The sequence below is a fragment of the Zootermopsis nevadensis genome, unplaced genomic scaffold, assembly GCF_977971745.1.
Source record: "Zootermopsis nevadensis isolate Lab colony 2312 unplaced genomic scaffold, Znev_1.0 Znev_ptg000012l, whole genome shotgun sequence".
In the NCBI taxonomy this organism is placed as follows: domain Eukaryota; kingdom Metazoa; phylum Arthropoda; class Insecta; order Blattodea; family Termopsidae; genus Zootermopsis; species Zootermopsis nevadensis.
Window position 1 is genome coordinate 13,708,802 of NW_028259144.1, and position 23,695 is coordinate 13,732,496.

Sequence of the window (23,695 nt, forward strand, 5' to 3'; positions counted from 1 at the left end):
GCATTTGTTTCTTAGTTACGGGCGTTTTGGTAGTGCATTACACCGACCCTCCTGCGATTTCGGAATGGCGGATTTTCATGAACAAAGAGTGTGCATCAAATTTTGCCAATGACTCGCCAAAACGGCTACGGAAACCTATGAAATGCTAAAGCAAGCATTTGGGGAGTCCGCAATGGGTCGTGCACAAACTTTTGTGTGGCATTCACGTTTTAAAAATGGCCGAACCTCTGTCGATGATGACGAGCGTTCTGGACGACCATCTTCGAGCACAACGCCCGAAAATGTTACGAAGATTCGGCAGGCCATTCACGAAGATCGACATCGTACCATCAACGACTTGTGCGACATTGTTGGGATAGGCTATGGGACCTGTCAGCTGATTCTAAAGGAAGAACTCCACATGCGACGCATCGCAGCCAAGTTTGTGCCAAGGCTCCTGTCTGAGGACCCTCAAAGTTCGGCAGTTTTTGGCCTCAAACACCATGGCCGTCATCCCGCACCCTCCTTATTTGCCGGATTTAGCTCCGTGTGACTTCTTCCTCTTCCCAAAGATGAAAATTCAGCTAAAGGGAAGGAGATTTGAGACGATAGAAGAGATTCAGGCAGAATCGCAGATGGTGCTTGACAGGTTGACAAAGAAAGATTTCCAGGGATGCTTCCAGGCTTGGCAGCGGCGCTGGGATAGTTGTGTTCACTCCCAGGGGAACTAATTCGAGGGTGATGGATGAATTTAATACCTGAGATAAGTGTACGGTTTTTATTTATATATATATATATATATATATATATATATGCGCCGTCTGGAAACTTTCCGATCGCACCTCGTATAATAAGTGGCGCCTTTCTGCTTGCTGTCATTCGGTAGAGAATAAAGCAAGTCCAAGTCGGTAGATATGACTTTGGCGACGTCTAAACATCTGTTATTGCATGCAGATATTCGATGCATAAGCATTGGATTTCATATTCTCAGAGCTATGCTTCCTTTCGCCCTGATTGTGTTCGAAAGATCAAGACCAAGTTCAACACTATTAAAGTGAAACAGAACGCAAAGTGTAAACGATGAAGTCATTCCACATAAAGAAGAATGAATATGCATGTCAGTTGTTGATTGCTCTATGCATCAAAAATAATTAAAAAAATATAATTTCCTACTAGAAAGATTGGATATTTGTTTTATAACTTTATCACATACAAAATACTTCTATTCTAAGTAAATATGACATCTACACATCCAATGGTATTCCTTCATTGTATGATGTATGGCAAAACACTTTGTGTGGAATCCCGGCTTCCTTGGACACATGTCAGAATAAGACAAATTTTCACTCCTGCCTCCTTTCACTATTACAAGGTTCACAAAGTCTTGCCAGGAAAACTAGGATAGAACTAGTACAAAGAAGAAAGCTTGAATGATATGCTGACACTGTTTTCCAGCTTCAGTTTGACTCCAGATCACGTAAAAAATGTGTGGCGGACTCAGACATGGCAAAGTAGCAAGTAATTTCCGTATTAAATATGAGATAGGGAAGACAATATCAGTTGGTAGTATTTGTTTCTGTTACAATCTAGTCATCTTCTGACATTGTGATATTGTAGTGTGCACATAGAAAGGTAAAAAGAAAACTATGCAAAAACATTTTAGTGTTTTCTTCCTTTAAAGACAGCCAAACTTTCATGGAAGATAATGCATGTTCCAGCTATCAACAGATACTGTGTTCTTAAAATTGTGTGTGAAACTTTGGAATGCAGGCCTTTCCTCCCCTTTAAAAGATGGGCTACATTTCTAGGAAAATGATGATTGTTCCAGCTGTCCATTGACATCACACACAACAAGAATCATTCTTATCTAGGATTCAATTTGTCCTCATCCTCAGTACCCTGAGGAAGAGGACAAAGATTGTTCTCAAAACAGTGGTGTTTCACATTTCAACCACCTGGCTGGTAGCCTGAAAATAATTCATTATAGCATCATCAGTCACAAGAGTGAAATGTGTGCCAATAGTAATTAAATTCTTTAATCTATAATTTAATATATAATTTGGAAAATAGCTTGCCTTTACTGACTACAGAATACTTGGACATGCTCTTGGTTCACAATAACTTAAAAAAAATTACTTCGATACATTCTATTGTACTTGCTGCAGCACAGTAAATTACTAAATAGGCATGAAAAGTAAGCCAAAGTTTAAAGATATGTTTGCTTATAAAATGTGTGATGCATACTATATTTAATAACAAATAAGATAATTTGCTGAATCAGATTCCCCAGAATTTAAATTCCAGTTCATAATCACTTTTCCTAATAAATGCCAACATTTTGTAAAAACCATACCACTGTATATGAGAAACTAGCTGGGAAATCATAAATATAAAACTGTTATTAACTAGTTACAGTGTAAGTACTGTATTTCTGTAATATATAAAAAAAGATGTTCTTACTTTCTGTACAGAAATCTCAGAGATTAAACAAACACTTTGGGCAATTCACAAAAATTAGATGCTCTAGCCAGCAAAATTTAAAATCTCACTTAAAAATTAAATACACAGAGAAAGCAGTGTTGTGAACTGGACAAAGGACTAACAATTTTGTAAATTCATGAAAAAAAAATGAAGAATGACACAAGCCCGACATTAGTAGATGTCACTATGCATTTAAATTCAGTACAGCTGTAAAAACTGATGAAACATACATACACACACACAAAATGATCAGAACTGATAAAAACAAGGTTCACAGTAACTTTCTGCAAAATCAAGTATCCAAAATGCTTAGGAACAATGTTTTAACTCCTATAAGTATTACGTTCTTATGCAAGAACAAAACATAAAACAATAATGTTCAACTTATCTCAGTGCAACAAAATTGAAATGTGGACCAACCAACCTCAATTCTTAAGATAAAAGTCATACCACTTAGAGACAGATGGTGGGACTTGGTAAAGTTCCCTCCAAGAAGTTCACTCTCACCAGTACTACACACTGGATCTCATCAAACATTTTTTCCCCTCTCAAGAAAACACTTTGAAAACTAGAAATAGCACCCTCCACCACCACCTGTCAGGGAACATTACTGATTGCCGGCAACATACAGAGAACAGCCCTTGGCAACGCACACCTTAACTCGACACCTGCCTAAATCCCTAACTTCACCAGGCTATATTCAGCGCAGTGACAGATGCAACAAAAATTGAAAGACTAAACTTCAGTAAGCATCAAGACTGAAACGCTTCATAAGAGTTTAATATATTATTGCATGAAGCCGAGTCTTTCAGTGTTCTTTGTAGAAAACAACAACACAACATATGTAAAAACAATGTGCACATGTGAGATGAAAATTTTTGTAAACTACCAGGAAACATTCTGGCATAACATTTGTACATTTAATCATGGTACAATCTGTTCTAAATATTTTTGCCTTTACATCTCAAATGTTCACATATTTATAGAGCATTAATAAGTACAGCAAGCATCAAGAGTCCTTCCAATGCATAAGTTTAAACCATAATTTGTAAATTTATTTAACAATACTGTGACTAATGTTGAAAGTCACAAAAAATTGTCCTGTAAAATATTATGTTATTCTATATAAATATGTAAACTGTACGACACACCATACAAATTATAAATCAAGTCACAAAAAAGTAAATAAACCACCAAAAATTGTTAAACCTACATAAATTACTTTCACCTGTGCAAACATTTTCTCACATTAGTGCTAAAAATTTTCTGCACAGCTCATAGTAGGGGAAGGAAGTCCTACACCAAACAAATTAGCACAAATTCTACTTCAGTTCATGGACACAGAAATATCTCAAAAAATATATTCAGTTTCATGGATTATGACACTTGGGGCAGAAACACCCTATTACATGGCCAACTAAAGGAAAGAAAAGAATATCTGAGGTAAAGACTTTTAGACTAAATCACACAGCTTAGAAAATACCTGACCTCACATAAATCAGCTTGTAAACATTTCACACAAAATATGTGTGTTATGCAGAGTCAAGTGACTTTATCTCTACACTTCAGGTTCTTATTCCTGAGGTCATTCCCAGTCAGAAATATCACATTAACATGGGCCTGGCTTTCAATTATGGAACTAAGGATATTTGAAATTCAAGAATTGAATATTATGCAGAATATCAGTCATTTGTGTATCTTGCAGGATCAAAAACTTGGTTGTGTAATTTCTTTTTGATTTGCATTATCACTTTGCATTCATGCAACATGTTTTTCACATAACAAATGGAAATCTAGGCAGGTGAGGTCCAGCAATTGCAATGGCCAATTATGGGGACAGCAAAGACAAATCCATTTCTCAAAGAACTGACCATTCAGGTACTCCATCACATGTCAACTCAAATATGGGGTGCCCTGTCATCCTGGAAGCACATCTGCTTTCATGTTTTGTCATTCAGATCATCTTTATTTTTATTTTTTTCCATACCTTCGTAACACCTGAGAATCACTTTCATGTTCATCACATTTCTGGCTGGAAATGATGTCATAAATAACACACTGAAATACTAACATAAAGTCACTGGATGCCTTGTACAATGTCTCAACATGATAAATTTATTGTGCCTAGCTATAAAAATTTCTAAGCAATTTCCATAAGGTCAAAACTGTCATAAATTTTGATTTTAAACAATATGTTTTCTAGCTCTAGCCTGAGTGTTGTTAGTGAGCTTACAACCCTATATGTTTTACAAAAACAATGAACATATGAATAATAAAAAACTGAGTGGCTTAGGTCAACCAAGTTTCTAAAACATTAACTCATTCAAAAGTTACGTAGGATTCAAAACATGATGTTATAAAATCCTCTCGAATGATCAGCTGCATCAATGTTCAGTCAGAAACCAATGTTACAGCAACTAGGATTAATCCTGAAGATGAAGATAAGAGCTAGTCACTGAAACATTAGTTTTTGACTCAACATTGATATAGATGACTGCAACAAGAGGATCTTACATAATTCAAAAGTTGCTGAAGACAATAAACACACATTTATGAAGCTCATGTTCCTTCTAGAAAACCAATAAGGTTTAAAACTGCAATCCAGTCACCATACAAATCATGCCTCAGATTATTAGCAAACAATTTGCACATTATCTTTGATCCAATTATGACAGCTGCCATGATGTCAGTTTCATCAATATCACCAAAACAATACTCATCAATGAACCCCATTCCGTGCCAAATCAATCCAGTTTGCATCTGCACAATTATTTTTTCTCAAAAAATCATGTTAATCACATGCTTCCACTTATATCCTTCAGGGATGAAAAACCTTTGGCACATGTGTACAAAGTGGCACACAAGACAAATTTGCTTAGCACAAAAGCACATTTGACATGCCACCATATTTATACTGGAAACAAAAGATACTGCAAGTCAAGAGAAACAATGAAATATCCATCATTTGGTAGTATGGTATAAGCTTAATGACTCCCGCTTTGCTTCATGTCACCTCAACATTTCAGTAACAAAATGTGTGGATGTCCCCTCAAGGCAGTTCATCGCAACTGATTATTACTCTATCATTCTGGTAACAGACTTGGTAATAGCATCACCAGGGCGATGAATGTCATGTCATTGCCCTGATGACGGAGGCAGTATGACCTCTGAAATGTTGGTGGAAATCTACCAGACTACATGGCGCAATAACCCAGAAGACAGCAATCTTCAGACTCATCGCTGTGAAAACCTCAAATCCTACACATGGTCATTAATTTCTACCATCAACTTTATATGAAAGCAGCATCAAAATCATCATTTAAAACATTTTGGAGGAAACAGGCAGAATTTCATGGAATATTTTTATTATTCTGAAGTAAGGTGGCTTAGCAGAGGCAGAGTCCTAAGAACATTTGTGACCATAAATTGAGATCCTAATAAAAATACAGGGCAAATCAGTACCTATCAGATGCAGAATGGACTGTTGATCTGGCATTTTCAGCAGATACAATGTTCCTTCTGAGTGAGCTGAGCACAAATCATCAGGGCAAGTACTTATACCAGCAAGCAAAATTTCCGATAAATGTGGGTCCCATCTGCAACAGTTTGTCAGAAAATGCTCTGCACTCACCTTGTATTGGCTGTGTTTGAGAAATTAGTACACTAAGCTGTGCACATAGGCAAGACACAGGGCAGTCAGTGCTTGAAGACCACTTGACATCTTAGTGCTATTTGTGTTTCTTACAGGAAGAGCTGCCATTTATGTTGGAAGATGTTTCTCTACTAACCAGGCAAACGATGTGGCTGCAGCAAGATGGTGTACCTCATTTTGGTATGCAGGTGACTGCATATATGAATCAAGTTTCCAGACTGTTTGATTGGCCCAGGTGGCCGTTGCTTGGCCAGCGAGATCATCAGATCTTTTTCGCCTTTGGATTACTTTCTATGGGGTCACATGATATACTCTGAAGAGTATAAATAGTGGTCTCATTTTTCAAACTTCAAAACTGAATAGGCAAGCTGCAATACACCAAGCAAGTTACATGAGAAAAACAAGAACCAAACATTACCAACACCTCAAATGATAAATGTCCAATGTGGATGAAGTATATGGTGTTCATGTCAGCATATTTGATATGTGGCTGGCCAAAAGTGGCAAATTAGATGTGATGGTGCTGACTGGTGGAGTGGACAATAAAACAGCTTGCTAACCAATGGGATAAAAGTGAAAAGGCAATGGACAATTTTTTAACAATACATGGTGAGGAAAGGAGGTGAAATAAGAGGTCACCAGAACATCTTTCATCACCTATTTCCTTACCATGCACTCACAAAAAAATTCCCCACATGTTCCTCTAATGCTGGATAGTGACCCACTCCTCCACTCCACCAATCAGCACCATAAAATCTAACTCACCACCTATGGCCTGACCCATATCAGACCTCCAAAATTCACTCCACTATACATTCGCCCTGAAGATGGCAACTGCAATGTTTGTTGAAATGCTGGTTAATGCTCAACACGACGGCCCATACACAAAAGCCAAAGTTACACACTGTCTTGACACATCATGTAACTCATGTACCAAGTTATTTGAATGCCAAATGTAATCATTTAGAAACATCATGTATAATTCCTCTCATCACTGCTACTGACCTGGGGCAACCAATACAGTGATTATGCATGGCAGAAAAGTTGCACCCCACTGTAGCCACAAAATATTTTTCCTGTAGAATTTAGCTTGTCTTATTCCTTAAAAAACAACAAACATTTCCAAATTTATAAGTTACGCCATTAGGAGAGAACTGAGAAACAGAGTGCATAAACTGCAAAATGAGATGCATGAACTAAAAACAAGGTTCAATGATTTTCAGACAGCAATGGATAACCACATGTTTTAAAACAGAAGTGTCTTGAACACCTGATGGCTATTAAATATTCTAGAAGACAGTATATGATCCAATTAAGTATGTTAGAAGACATGGTATTAAGAAAGGGAAAAGCACTGACAAAGAACCATCTCCTACTTAAAAAGTATTATTAATCCAAACTGTTCTGTATAACAGGAGACAAGGCAGCTTCTTTTATTTTATTAATGGATTAAGGACTATGGTGAATTAATATTTGTTTACTGCCTAGAAAATTACAAGACATTTTAAACACCTACTTGAGAACAGACTTATCTGGCAGAAACTAGACATCACATTTCCAAAACACGTGTCACTTCCTCAAGTCAATGACACAAATCAAATATTTTCCCATTTTCCATGTTTACAACACAACTATTGATGGTAACACTATATGGTCACCTGTTGTTTCATTAAAAAAAAGGGTATTAAAATTACCACTGTACATTGTCCTGCAATGCTATCACTAATTCATATAGCAGCTGAAATATTATTAATACAGTATTATTAAATAATACTGCAAAATTACTACTATAAGCTGTGCACTACCTGCCAAAGAATTGTAAATAAAAACCACTTTTTTAAAACAATAATACATCCTGTAATATTAGAGACCATATTAATTATTAAAATTCCAATATAAACAGCTATTAACAGATTAGAAATCATTGTGTGTGTAAGAACAGTGGAAATATCAATTTTCAACAAAACATGAGACAATGCTATATATGATATAATTAATACCTTACTGCTGATTACCACCATGTATAACTTATGTCAATGTAATTGGTTCAGCTTTAATATTGTCATTGTTTGCATTGGATCTTCTATTCATGCTTGCTGAACTATCTACAACAAACCAACTTCAACCATGGTGCTTCTTCCTTGCTTTTCATATAAATGATAAAAACAGAAAATTTCATTAAAACTGGCTATGGAATGGGCAATGAAACACATATGACTTACCTTGAAACCTAACTCCACATCGAAGCCTCCATCTTCATTTATGTGAGAGTAAATTTCACTACTGCTATTGAATCTTTTAAAATTTCTGCACCAAAATACAGATTTTTTTAAAAAAAGCGATGCATGCTACAAATTCAAGTGAATGAGGCCGTATTTATTTCCTACAATATACAGAGTATTATAACCCCAGAACAGTAGAAAAAAATAACAACAAATTAAAATAACATGAATCATAAATGTACACTGGATACCTTTTCAGAATAACAGTATGACTACCTATACTGTACATATGTTAAGACATTTCCTGAAAATTTCCTGGACTGTCTGTAAGAAATACGAAACAGTACTCCCTCTAAATCTACATTGACTGTACAAATCACTGTATATCAATCAAATTTGAAGATAAAAAGATTATAGGGATTCAGAAATCCAAATTTTTACACAGAGGAGCGCACACTTCAATCACTTGTCTTGTATTTGCAAGTCCATCTTACTTACAAAAAATATATTTTTGATACAGTCTATAATTCAACTATGACAAATGATTTGGCCCAATTTTTTTTAGCAGCATTATATTAAGGCCTTCAACCTGAACTCTCACACAGCTGGAACCATGATGATGTATAGCTAAGTGCTACAGTTGCCTATTCCATAGGAAACACAAACAGGTTATCTCAAATCTCAACCTCTATATGATCATCACAGTACTACAATTACTACAATAATTACAATGACTGATAAATTTGTTTCTCCCCCCACAAAAACAATAGCAGTGCCCAAATCATAAAACTTCATAATCATCCATGCCAAACTACTGAAAAAAAAATTAATGGAAACTGTGTGTTCTAAGATATAATGGTTAGATAAACAGTGTGTGTGATATTGTGGGCTGGATTCATGTGATTCAGAACAGGTAAAACTGTAGCGCAAACTTGAAAACCTTTGGGTTCCATAAAATGCAAGGGATTTCTTGAGTAGGTGAGAAAATAGTTTCTAAAGCATGGGCACTGCTCTATGCAGTTCACAACACAGCAGTAGATTTCAGGAAACCTCAAAATTCAATCTTCTAAAATAAATACTTATAAAAATGAGCAGAAAATCTTGAAAATTGCATGTTAATGCACATTCAGAAGCTCAACTCCTTCCTTTATCAATCACTGTTTCTCTTATAATTAAGAATCCTAGTTTGTAAACACTGTACAGTTCGGAATCCTTTGTCTTCCTGTCTGCTATCTAAAAATGTAAAGATTACAATACATAACCTGCAATTCCGTTGTGGTTTTGTATTAGTGTGGAACATGGTCTCTGACATTAACGGAAAAACACAAGTAAAAGTATCTGACAACAAGGTACTTAGATTCTAGATGGAAGGAAAATGAATCTTTGGAAAACAGTATTGGAGGGTGTGGATTGCATTCATATGGCTTGGGATACATACTTCTGCAGGCTGCTTATGAACACGGTGAAGAGCCTTCAGGATGCATAGAAGGCAGGAAATCTCTTAACTAGCCAAGCATATTGTTAGCTTCTCATGAACTATGTTACATGGAGTGAGTTAATTTGTGAACAATAAGACTGTAGTAAAATAATGGCAGTGCTTGGGTACCCAAAGCCAGTCTTCATTCTCCATCTCAGTCTTCCTACCACTCACTAATGCAAGGGTTCTCAACTTTTTCATGGCCTGGGGATGCATTTTCCCTTTCTTATTGACTCGTTGGCTAAAGGGTTATAAATTAGGACAATTTATTAAAACTTCATGTAGTTTATTAAATATGATACTAACATACAGGTTCACACATTTGTCATTAATTCTCTTTAACTGCATTAGTCACAAATGAGATACCTGACACTGTTTTTGTTTACTTAATCTGTCAGCATCAGGTTGAGTTACTGTTGTTGCAAACAGCATGCATCCCTCCAAGTGTTCATCAGTGAGACACATCCTATTTCTTGATTTCAGGTTCATTAAGCTGAACAGTTGGTCATAAAGCATTTTTTATGATTTCAGGATATTTTGGGACAGAAACATTTTGAATGGAAATCAGGAAGTGATGAGTCACAGAATTTTTCCCTTTGCTTTGAGTCACTCTGAAAATTAGCAAATTTCAGTTGAAGGTGAAAGTTTGAAAACCATTTCCACTATGAGAGATAAGTTACTATTTTCAAATGACAAGTCTTTAAGGCATGTTGCTAACCTGTGTACAAATCCAGCCTTTTAAGTATCCTTAAGGGGGAACTACAGCAGCCAATTCCTCTAAAAACTTAACTGTTTCAATATTCACATTGCTCACTAGGCACTATCTATCATAAGCCAATTCAATTCATGTCACATCCTCAACCTATTTTCATAAAAACATCTTTTCAAAACTAACGTTCCATCTTGCCTTTTAATCGGGACAGTGAGTGCTAAATGGAGTGTATGCGATGTGGAGGAGTCAGAGTCATCATTGATCCACTCAGTAACGAACATGTACATATTCAGACAGTGTAGTGATTCTGCTTGCTAGCAATAAGCAGCAAGACCATTCAGAACTGCTTTCCTCACTGTGGTTTTAAGCATTCAGGCTTGGAGATGCCAGATACAACCGATAGCAAAAATTATGCCATTTAGGAAGTGCAACACGTCAGAAACTACGTAGACTTTGCATGCATAGACAATAGTCTTCAATGTTACAATGAAAATTAAGATTATGAGGACGCAATTGTTGAACAAATTGTAGCAAAACACCAAAAGACATCAGAAGACCAGGAAAGTGATGAGGATGACACACCTGAGCTTGAGTGAGGGACTAACCAGGATGCCAGGAAATTTGTTGCTGGATTATGATGCTACTTCATGCAGGAAGGCAATGAAGGCAGTCCTATATCTGCACTAGATACCTGCTCTGATTTTGTTCAGTTGCAGTCAATCAAGAGAAGACGGCAGGGTATACTTGATAAAATTCTCCATTTTTCACTGTTAAGAACTACATACATGCATTTTTTGATACATACATTAAATTGAAATTGTTTATAGCGTAAATATTTTTCAATGATCTGTACCATTTGTTCCAAAATTTATTTACAGTATGTTGCTCAATAAATGTGAGTTTGTCTTTTGTTTTAAACCCTTTTAAATCTTTATTAGGAATTTCACATAATTGAGGCAGCCACTTATTTGGGCCAAAGTGCTCTAGTCCCGATGTGTCCCAATTAACAGAAATCCACTGTATTTGCATGTTCAATTCTAGTTTGATTTTTGTAACAGAATTTTTTTGATTGACACTTAATCTAAGATCCTCACAAACTGTTGCAATCATTTGAAATTTTTACTAAGGTTCTTTCAACTGGTTGACATGAAACTACATCACCTGCATATACCACAATTTGTTTTAATAAACTCTCTTCTCCTGTTACTCTTCTCATTACCTCATCAAATACAATGTTGAACACCACAGAAAATAAAACATGACACAAATGTTCTTTATTCTGTCTATAGGTATTCTGCAAACATTTGCCTTGTATAATATTTTCAAAATTTCCTGTTGATTGATACTTTGCCTTTTCAACATCAATAAAAGCCAAATGCATGACTGAACCAAACTTTCATCTTTGATCCATAAACTGCAAATAATAAATTGACCTCCAATCCATTAACTCTGAGGTCATACTCTTCTCCCATTTTATTTTTCCATGTGTCTTCTCAGTTTCAGATTAATGACTCCCATATAATTTTAAATACTGGCTACATAATTTAATTCATCTATAATTTCTATATTTATCTTCTTTTATTGATTGGGATGATCAGGGCTAAGATACTGTTCTTCTCTTTCATATATAACACCATTGATATTCTGCTGGTTCTCCAGGTTTCAAGAAAAATCTAACAGCCAAAATACCAGAAAAACTTTTGTGTTTCACCATATATGACCTAGCAATGTTAAAGGAATGAGAACAGACACAATTTTGATTGCAGTACTAATATTCATTTCTATCCAAACTGCATAATGAAAACACATACTACCCAGTACCTCCGTATCCCTCTTCAGCAAATGCATATTAAACTTGACATTTAAACCAAAGCATTTCAAATTAATACTACTTAAACCATAACAACTAAGTTCTTAAGTACTGCAAACCATAAACTGAAATAACTGCCAATTTTTATCACATTTTTAACTCATATCAAAATGTGCAAATTCATATACTCTGAATATTTCTTTCATTTCACTAGTGGTAGCAGGTCATGTGGCTTCATTCTATGCAGTAACTATGATCTGAACATGCAATATCCATGTTATATTTCAAATTATGTTCATACAAAAATCTACCAAAAAGAGATATTGGTTTGCTATAAACAATAAATCTGCCTTGCATCAGCATTCCAATGGCTCCCACCCACTTTCTTAAAAAATACCATCTTTACTGCATGTCTTTCATGTGAAAAATGCCCATAATATTCACTCATTACAGTGGGAGACAGAAAATATGTAACTGGAAAGTTGTTTCTGTTTATTAGCAAATAATTCAATTAGGACAGTAGCATAATGCTTTAGAAATATTACCTCATTTGGCACACATAAAAATGCAACAAGTTATTATTTTTCAGTCTTTCAGAGGTATAGTTACAACCAATATTGAAAGAAAGGTACCTACATCTTTTCCTTGTCTGCTTCTCTCTCTGTAACAACTCAAGAACTAAAAAATAATTTGCATGAAATTTCATAATAGGAAGTATCACTAAAATTTGTCAACACATTCCAAACTGTCAAAAACAAATAATAATGGGCAATTTTACATGAAAACATGTCTATGCACACAAGTCACTAGATGGGGATTCCCTAGCAACCCATGCACAATCGTATGTGACGTCACTACCCAGCCAGACAGCCACTTAACACCCCGACCCATGTAACTCTCACTTCCCACCCCCCCCCCAAAAAGACCTCTAAACATTTCTGGTGCCATTCACAAAGGTCTTACTCTGGAGACTGTGACAGTATTGATGCCTTATGTTTGTTCCTATATTATATGCTCCTACATATACTACAAAACTTCCAACACAATTTAAAAGTAGTATTAGAAGCATACATTTTGAAAAAAGATGGAAGTGGGAAAATGTTTAAAAAATATTTTTTAAAAACAAATTTCTGATTGGTGGAGAGGAAAAACTGTTTAGTGTAACTGACACACTCCTAATCATTAACTGGGTTTTTTAATAGAGGTATTGATTTCACTCCCTATCAAGTGCTCAAAATATACTGCCTTTCTTTAAATACTCATGTTTAAATGACAGCTTCATTTCATTCTGGAAACCACTTTCAATTTGCAACGTAACTGTATTTAAAGAAGCACCATGGTAAAAGAGGAGTACATAAAAAACTGTTAATTGTACTCACCCTGTAAGGAATCCTGTGACTGGTTCTCTCCTGATGGTCCAGGTTTGGCTAGTATCTGACCTATAAAAAGAAAGTATGCTTACAAACAGTAAAATGTTATCAACCACTCTTATCTTGAATAAACTTGTTACAGATATCAGGCTGTTAATATAAAATTTCTTTCTATGCAACAATACTCTGTAAAGTAATCATATATTTTCTTAGAATGTCTCATTTTATGATGCAATAGTATGTGCCTTCTGTTAAAAATTATCAAAATGTTCATTACCCAAAACTGAAGTGGAACGATTTTTTGCTTATTTAAAGTTCAAAAGTGATACAGCACACAAAAAAGGACAGCAATTCAGCTTCATTATAAAAATGATCTGAAGCTGTTAGTGTGACAGCCTGTTTTAGGAATTTACTGTGTATTTGTTAACAATTTTACCCAAAAAGCGTGTCTGTTTTCACATGACCCTCAGACTAAACACAGGCCATTTCCTTAACACAATTTACCAACTACTCTTTGTAATGGAGAAATGTTTTCTTTGCAGCAGAAGTACATTTTTCAACATTTACCTGAGCTTCAGTTTCAAGGGGTTAATCTATGTCAGTGATTGGTCCAAGCCCAAAAAATATTTCTTTCTTATGTTAAAAACCATTCTCTGTGGTACCTCTAATCACATGCATATACTTATACAGTTGCTATGAGTTGATGATCCTTTGTATCAGCAATGAGCCCTGTCCACTGCAAAACAGCAATAGCCATTAACTGTGTGCTTGCTCCACCCGTAACTAGCTTCTCTGCTTTGTAAGTAAATAACAAAGTGGTGATTCTTTCTGATACTAGTCATACTTGTATGTACTCTGACCTCTACAACCCAGCAACTAATTGCATGCTTCAATGATATAGAGTTCATATGAAGAGCTAACAACAGTACTACTTATTTCCAAGTGAGTTAAAGATTATTGCATCTTATGCAGGCAGGGCCAAAAAATTATAAATCATAGGCTACACATTTTCATAAACCTGGAACACCATAATATCATAAAGAACCCATAACATCAAGATGCTGCCTTCTCACAACTTCATTTCATCACACATATTAAGTGTGAACAATAATTTCGGTGAATGATCCCACTACTAACAAATGAGTGGTGGTGACAGAATGTCAGTGGGCAGGGCTTATTATGGCAACCCTCCCTCAAGAGCATGTTGAGTACCGACCAATTATCACAGTCCAGTGCGGATTGAGATTCATTTGTGTTAGCATGTGTTTGTACCATTCTTCCAAAATGTTGCATTCTGAGCATAGTGCAAACATGAATTAAGCTTGGAAATACAGCTAAAGAAACACATGAAATGCTAGACAGACTACGGAGACGATGCTGTAACAAAAAAGATGATTTTCAAGTTGTCTGAAAGGTTTCGACAAGAAAATTAGTAGCTGGAAGATGAAGTAAGAAGCAGTCACCTGTTCAACATCGCCAAATGATGAAAACATCGCCCGAGTCCATAATCTCATCTGATCAAACCGACGTTCAACCATTCGAGAATCAGCTGAGGAAATAGATCTTACATTTGGTACAGTTCAGTCCATCTTGACTGACAATTTGAACATCAAATGTGTCAGCGCAAAGTTTGTTCCACACATCCTCACAGGAGGAAAAAGAATTGAGTTCACATTTCATCGGAGTTGAGGGACCAAGCCATTTCGTATCATTCTTATTGGGTTCCATGACAAAACCCTACACAACAAAAGCCCACACAAAAATTCTGCACAAAAAAAAAGACGTCATAAATGCTCACATGAAAAGTATCCACACAGAAAAATGGTCACACGGACGAATGCCCACACGGAAAAATACGCTCATAGAAAAATTCTCATGTCTTGCCTCATTTTGCTTTTGGCAATGTTGGCTTCTGCTTTTTGAGGACAGGAATCATGACAATGTTCAGTTGGTGGTTGTACTATGTTGCCATCTTTGGTCTTCATAATGGAATTACACTTTACAGAGCGACTCTGCCTGCATCTCCACGTCAGCACCCCATTTATAGTGCGAAAATATAGATATTCAAAACCTAAGAAAGTCAAAACTTTGTTGCCCTTCTGACTGCTTGAAAACTCCATTCTTGGCTCTAAAAAAAATTAATAAAACTATATCATCTAATAAAATAATGTGCATTAAAAAGATAAAGCAATATAAATAGAAAATATAGAGAAGGAAAGGTACTCACCGAAACATTGTAGCTAACCGCCTGCTCAGGAAACAGAACAGTTCATGTCGCTTACACACACTTCTTGTATTACTAAAAAGGTTTCTGTCAACCTGACTCAACTCAGCCCGCTGCCGGCCCAGTGAGCTAACCTGAGATTAACGGTTTTCCACGTACGGACATTCCAGCTCACGGCATACAGCTGGCCTGTCTCAGCTCAATGTTGGAGTGGGTGGACTGATTCAGCTGACGTGAACTAGCACAGCAAACGCTGACTTTACAGAACTTTCCATTTATTATAATTTCATTTATAAACATATTCTTTGTTCATGTCAATAATAATACTGCATGTTTGAACTTTACTTCACAGCATGCACATAACGCATTATTAAGAGTGTATTACTTTATAGTATCGTGAATGTGAGCATTTATCAGCGTGGGTATTCGTCCGTGTGAGCATTTTCCCGTGTGGGTATTTTTCATGTGAGCATTTATGACAGAGGGCTTTTTTCTGTGCAGAATTTCCGTGTGGGCTTTTATCATGTGCGCATTTATCTGGTCACCTTCTTATTGACAGCGATAATGAGTGATGAGACGTGGGTTTATGGTTATGACCCAGAGACAAAAGCACAAAGCTCCCTGTGGAAGACACCCTTGTAACCAAGACCAAAAAGGTGCATCAATCAAGATTGCACGTGCAGGTCACGCTCATTGTATTCTTTGACATCGAAGGAACTGTTCACTTAGAATTTGTTCCCCGAGGTGCTATCATTAATTCCGCCTTTGACCAAGTTTTGACATGTCTGAGGCAGTCAGTCAGAAAAGACTGGAGACGTGAGAGAACAGGAGGCTGCTCCACTACAACGCGCCCTGCCACACGCCACTTTCCAACCAGCAAATTTTTGGCGGGCAAAAATGAAGTTTCTATGGAGTTACAACCATCCACTCAGAAAAGTATTTAAAATGGAACACAAAACAGAGTAAACTTCCATTCTCTTCCTTCATGAACTACATCACAAATTGACACATACTGTAAATATCAATTAATGACAAGATATACTTCTAATTAAAAGTTATAAAATTCATGAAATAGTGCACAGTCCTAAACGCTGTACAGACTATTGCTTATATTTGTATTATGGTCACATCACCACAATTAAACAAGGTTTGGAAAAATCAGTTTTAGTCAGTATAGTGACTGGCTATGGGCTGAACAATCAGGGTTCAATCCCCAGCAGAGGCAGAGGATTTCCTTCTAGCCTCTGCATCCAGACTGGCTCTGGAGCTTACCCAGTCTCCTGTCCAATGAGCACCAAAAGTCCTTTCCCCAGGCCCAAAATATGGCCAGGGCATGACACTGACCACTCACCCCTCCATCTAGTGTCAAGGTTGAAAATGAGTATGGGCTATACCTGACTGCCTACATGGCACACAGCGGGATAGCTTTCCTGCTATTCAACACCACTAAACAGTATGTAATTTTGTATGGAAAATGTCTACTCCTTTCAGAAACAGTATCCACATTTTATAATGTTCTGTGAATTAGATCTGAAAGTACACTTACTTCCTGATAACAGTGTGATGTACAAAGATAGAACTATGTAATTCTTCCACAGGTTTAAACTGCCATAATTCTGAACTTCTCTGTCACATAGACATGCTGTAACCCTCAAATTGGGGATTTATTAATAATGATTGTGGGGTATACTTGCCTTACTGTTACTCCTGAAAGCCAACTCAATGGCATATTTTAGGTATAAGTACCACAATATTTTACAATTTTCTTAAGTTAACCAAAAACTGAGAATTATGATATAAATCACAGGACAGTTAACAGGTGCAAATATGAACCCATGTACAGGTGGTTGCATGTACAGAGTTCCATACTTATATTCTATAACAGTTCTGAAATATGTCAATTTTTGGCTAGCTTATGAAAATGATATTTTGTGGTAAGTTACAACTAAAATACATACAAATTGGCAAACAATAAGACAAATATTCCCTAAACATACTCTCACAGATCATACATCTACAGTTCCATAGTAGAAATAGTAAAAATAACGTAAGTATAACCTAATGTTCCAGAGATACTGCAGTGATGAAAATAGCACACATGATGTTCTTGTTTTGTGCATACTTCCTAAAAATTTATATCTGTGGAATTGTAACATCAGGAATGTTCAATGCTTGTTTTACTTCACAAGAAGTCACACATTAATACTGACAACAGACATTAAATTCTGTGGATGATGTAACAATCATTTCTTGACTTCATGGCGGATAAGTCGTTACACAACTGTCACAGCAATCCATACATATTTTTTTCTTAATAACCAATTAAAATGTCTCCCAAGACTTTCTGTCTATCACTACTTTCAAGTAAACACAATCAAATTTATGCTACCAAAGAATGTGATATATTAAAACAAAGACTCCACAGACATCTAGTTCTTTCTCTTGAAACATGAACATATCAACTTTAATTGGAACCCCTATTTACACCTGCCTTCACTAATTTAAACACAATACATTAATATTTTAATCTATACTAAAAAGTACACTAAATTGCATGTTATCAATGCAACTTCTAATCAAATACTAATTCCATTTAAATTCTTCAAAACGTAAAATGGCTAGTTTGGCATTCTGATATTAAGAACAAGCAAATAATGCTCCTCGCACACCATGCAATTTTGTGCTGGGAATGATCCTGGCCAGAAGGGTTAAAACATCTGCCAATGTTACATATGAAATTTTCAGAAAGGAATAAAAGTAATATTCTTACTTATATCTGATGCTGACAGACTTTCTGCTGAGGGTGGAAGTGTTGAATCCCCAGAATTGGTGCTATACATTTCTGATGGTTCTTGTTTGCTGTCTGTTGATGTACCATGTGCAAGAAGCTGTGACATAGGAGGCAAGGGGTCTCGACTTGAACCCTGACCACCACCGCTGCCACCACCACCTTGATTGGAGTCACTATAACTACAAGAAGAGGCATCCTGTTCTTGTTCCATGTAGTCTGGCATTTCCAATTTCAAGTTTGGAACTGGAATAATTTCAATAGGGTCTTGGCTTGATTTACTGATTGATGAAGTTGCAGATGCAGCTGAAACCCGTCTCCTTTCAGTTTCCCTTTCTCTTTCCCCATCCTTCTCAACTGTTTCCCTACTAGGTAGTACAGGATTGTTTCCACTCTTCACAGTCCCCCCTACACTACCTCCCCATTTCCGTCGCTTGTTGCAGGGTGGAGAGTCAGGCCGTTGGTCCACAGGGAAGAAAGAAACAGGTGAAGAGACACTTCCACTCACACTACTAGAAGTTGATAACTGTTTCTGTCCATGAGTATTATTACTAAGTTGAACTTCTGGCTCAGGTGGCAACAATGGAGAATCGGGTAATTCAACCTGCAAGCACAATGTATGCGTATTTATATATATATATATATATATATATATATATATATATATATATATATGACACTTAGGAAATAAACATCATAATTTATAAGCAGCTATATAGCTGATTTTATTTCTGCAGAACATTTCGCACCTCCTTTGGATCATCAGATCCGTGGTCGTTTCCGTTCCCATCAGAGAGTCCCTGAACTGCCAACAATTCAGCTGTTGTAAGAAAAGATGAAAGCTGATCTTGTACAACATTCACTTCACCTTGGTACATGAAATCTACTAATGCTGCCAGATCTTCAAATTTTACGTTTCTGAATATTATCACAGGATGCTGGCAAGGGTTCTCCTGCAACACACATTTATTCCAATGTTGTTAATGGTTAAAATTATCTGTTGTAAAGCTAACTAACGAACTAACACTAGTCCTATTGCATCTGTACATATTCGTGACAACTTGACCAAATCATAGCTGAATGTTCAACACTATTTCATATTCTGGATCCCAGATTCAAATCTTGGTCAAGAAATCAGCTATCTTGGATAATTGATGGTTATCCTTAGTCCTGTCAGGCAAAGGCTGCCCCAACACATCACGACCACTTTCTTCCATATTCTTTCCAACTCATTATTCACTAGCTACCTTATCATTTAATGCTATACAGTCCAAGTAAATGACACCATTAAATAAACTACAAATAAATTGGAAATTAAACAAAATCAAAGGAACTTTCTGCCAAAAGCATATTCCCACACTTACTCACTTAAGGTTTCAAAGGAGAAATTTTGTTTCTTCATAAATATATTAACAATGTCCAACTTTTGATTAAATATTAAATACTAAAATAAATAAAAATAAAATAAATCCATGGCGTAACAGCTCCAGAGAGCCAAAGCTGACTAGCTTGACTGCTGGTCTCACGTTCACATGCCTAAGCAGAGGTGAACGATCATCCAACCAGATATAGTGTGACGTGTGGTCAGCACGACGAACCCCCAGCCATTGCTAGTTTTCCTGACCGGATTACGCTAGCCATTGTAGCTCCCCAATTTCCTCACGATGCTGGGTTGGCACCGGTCCCATACACTGGTCGAAAGCTCATGAGAAAATTTCTCTCCCCCCGAGACTCGAACCAGCGCGCATTCTGCATCGCCGGTCCGAAGCATGATGCCTCAGACCGCGTGGCTACGGCGCGGGACAAATATTGAACACTACCTGCCTGATTTCATGAAAACTGTAACAAACAGCAGTACAATCTTGCAAATCCTCTTCAAAGGTGAAGAAGCATTAAACCAAAACACATTTTCATAAGGGAGAACATGGGAAATGTAATGTTCTTTCATCCTGGTTAGTGGAACTTATAGGTACATGTTTTTTTTCTCTGCTGTTAATTTGGTCTCTTGACTGGTTGAACTGACCTTAAAAATATGAAGCAAGGCTAACTACTCAGTCATGCGTATGTCATATTCATACATAAACATTCTGCATTTAACCAAATGGTTATTTTGGTAATAAGCTGCCAAAACAGAAACAGAATAGAAAAATTATCATGGGCATCACACATTTCCAGTTAAGGTTTAATGAAACCACCTCTTATTTCACTCACCTTGAAAAGATCTCTGAAATATGAACTACAAGCAGACAATAGCATCTTGTGGGCTCGTATTCGCTTTCCTTCACAACTCAGAGTCACATCCACAAGATCTTCATCACTCCGCAGAGAGTCGAAAGCACATGTAATGTGGCGTAAGTAATTGTTCCAACGTAAAGAAAACTGCTGGTTGGTTCCCATTTTCCTTTTAACAACTGTGAACACAGATTAAACATTGTGCCAACTTTCCTGAAATGCATACAATCTTAAATGCAAATTATTAGTTCCATGTTTGATGTAGCATCACTCGTCACACATTTCTAATACATTTTCACTATTACGCAAAGTCTGTCATATTGATTAGACTAAATGTTATGGCTACTATATAGACATCATCATGCCTATACTTAGCCAGAACATGTAGTCAATGCACAACAGTAAAAAGTGCAGTGGAAATGTGTGAGACGAGATGGCATATCAAAGACAAAACTAATGAACTAATAATACACCAGGATGATGTACTACAGAATTACAAATGGAATATTACACTTCAGTTAAAATATTAATTGTAGCTGTACAATAGAATAGTGGGTACAGAAAATAATACAAACATGCATCAAGATGACAGCCTTCTGGGATATAATACCACATAGTCTCACAGAAGTTGAATAACACTTAAGAGGTGCTTACTGTCTTCATCATCAGCACAATGTTAGCACCGCTAAAATGTTGACCAATGTCTGTGAGCATACAACAAACATACTAGAAAGCTGTAATCTTCATACTCACTGCTATGAGAACCTGAAATCTCACATTCAAAACAGATAGTTTCTTACCCATTGCATCTGAAATAGGGGGAGTGGGCAATAAAAATTCACATCTACATGTATCTGTCTAGTTACTTGAACAAAGTATGTGCTATAAACAATATATGTAGTTTGACCAAGAACCTTGGTGTGTTACAATACAGATCACTAAATTCTTGGAATATTTCCATCATGTGTTTTTTTTTAAAAAAAAGAACACTACATTTCAGCAGCTCGATCCGTTTTCGTCCTCAGGTTAAAATTGATTGAAGGAACAGTTGGGTCCGATAGAGAGAGCTAACCTCAATCATTAGACCAGTAATTAAGGTTAGCTCCAAGACTTCTGACACTGGGAGGAAAGATTACTGAATCGCTAATGTACTAGTAGTAGCAGAAGTAGAAGAAACCATGGAAACACATCCACTTACATTCTTATTACCCACATAAATGTGACCCGCAAATCCATGACCATAAAAACTTGGGGAAAATCAAAAGGCCTATTAAATGTTTTTGTATAGTTATTTGTAAACATAAAAATGGTCAAATGATGAGCAACCTAATTTGGTATGGTGCAAGCAGCCAAATTATTAATTGTTAAATAAAAAGCCCACAGAACCCAAAATCGCCTTACAAATTCTCAGTTGTAAGGCTAATAAGTAACTTAGTATCATAAATATAAAGTTGAACCAGTTTGTGTACACAAAGTCAAGGACTTCTTCAAAACATCATATGATCAGAAAATTATCTACTTGTGCAGTTTAATTAAGACACTCTGGAGCTCAAAAATGTATCCTCACTAAAGGCTTAAATTTTCAGATAGAACCTTAGTGATCTGCAATTAGGTTTAAGCATGCATGGAAATCAAACTTTGACAAGCAAGTTTCCAACAAAAGCAAATCAAACTCTGATATGCCACACAGCAAGCAGGCATGCATGTCAAATTCAGTCTTCTTCATTGTTTTATGCAAACCAACTCATTTCTTAATTACACAATGTGCAAACCAAAACGTCCAAATGTCAACAAACATGTAAAATAAGTACTTTCATTCCAGTATAGTAAACTCATTTTTGTATTTTCTGAGGTTAGCATTTCATACATGAGGGTTATGTCTGCAACTTATATTTATATTGCAAACACCTGAATTTGTCTGACATTTTATTCATCATCATCTATGGTACTTCAGCCAGTTTTCTGGCCATGACCTCCCCTGAAATTTTATTATATAACTCCAACATCTGTTTGTTGTAATGCATACATTTGGCATCCTTAATGACCCAAGTTAATAATTTCCAAAATTTCCTATAGTGAATTTTCATTATGTTGCTCCTAGATAAGATATTTAAGTTAAGATTTTGTTTATGTTTACAAGATTTTTTGATTCATTTGGTTATAAATTCATCAGCATCAAACACCCTTTTTTCTTGACCTGAAGCTTTTACAGTGACCAAATATAAAAAAATCTTCTCAGGCTACTAGTCTTGCAGGTGGTTAAATGAAGAAAACACCATTTCAAGACTCTACTGGCTAATCTGCAGGTAGGTGTGTGTGTGTGTGTGTGTGTGTGTGTGTGTATATATATATATATATATATATATAACATGGATGCGATCCCCTACAACTTCAGTACCCTGGGGACAAGAACAAAGATAATTTTCTTCATTTAACCACCTGAAGCATAGGAGCCCGAGAAGAAATCATCATAACCTTCCTGTTTTGGTGGGAAAACATGTTTCCTAAGTCTTAAGATGATGTTTAAGAAAGTGTCAAATATTGAATCTACATTATGGTTGCTTAATATTGATTTCCAACTTTCATTACTTACATGTGTTTAAATTCTATAAAAGTAACATTAATAATAAGTCTAGTTTGTTTCCAAAATTCATGATGTATCAAAGCTGATTTTATATTTTTTATGACTACAAGTTGAGCATCATGATCAGATAGCCCATTTACCACCAGTTCAATAGAAACATGATC

At 36.1% G+C, this 23,695-nt stretch overlaps 1 protein-coding gene across 50 annotated transcripts in view; it reads right to left on the reverse strand.

Annotated features, from left to right (window-relative positions):
- Window positions 1-23,695, reverse strand: part of LOC110830072 (uncharacterized) — a 122,394-nt gene that overhangs the window by 97,832 nt on the left and 867 nt on the right. For 26 of the 50 annotated variants that reach the window (XR_015534979.1, XR_015534980.1, XM_087348049.1 and 23 more), the window contains exons 2-6: window positions 20,927-21,126; window positions 19,465-19,668; window positions 18,698-19,319; window positions 15,588-15,831; window positions 13,713-13,772 (exon numbers count right to left, since the gene is read on the reverse strand). Coding sequence is in view for 46 of the 50 variants with exons in the window: in XM_087348049.1 (XP_087204175.1) it covers window positions 13,713-13,772; window positions 15,588-15,831; window positions 18,698-19,319; window positions 19,465-19,668; window positions 20,927-21,112 (1,316 nt within the window). In the remaining 4 variants the exon portion in view is untranslated. The remainder of the gene's footprint in view (window positions 1-13,712; window positions 13,773-15,587; window positions 15,832-18,697; window positions 19,320-19,464; window positions 19,669-20,926; window positions 21,127-23,695) is intronic. The other 24 variants (XR_015534978.1, XR_015534981.1, XM_087348039.1 and 21 more) reach the window with 2 other exon arrangements.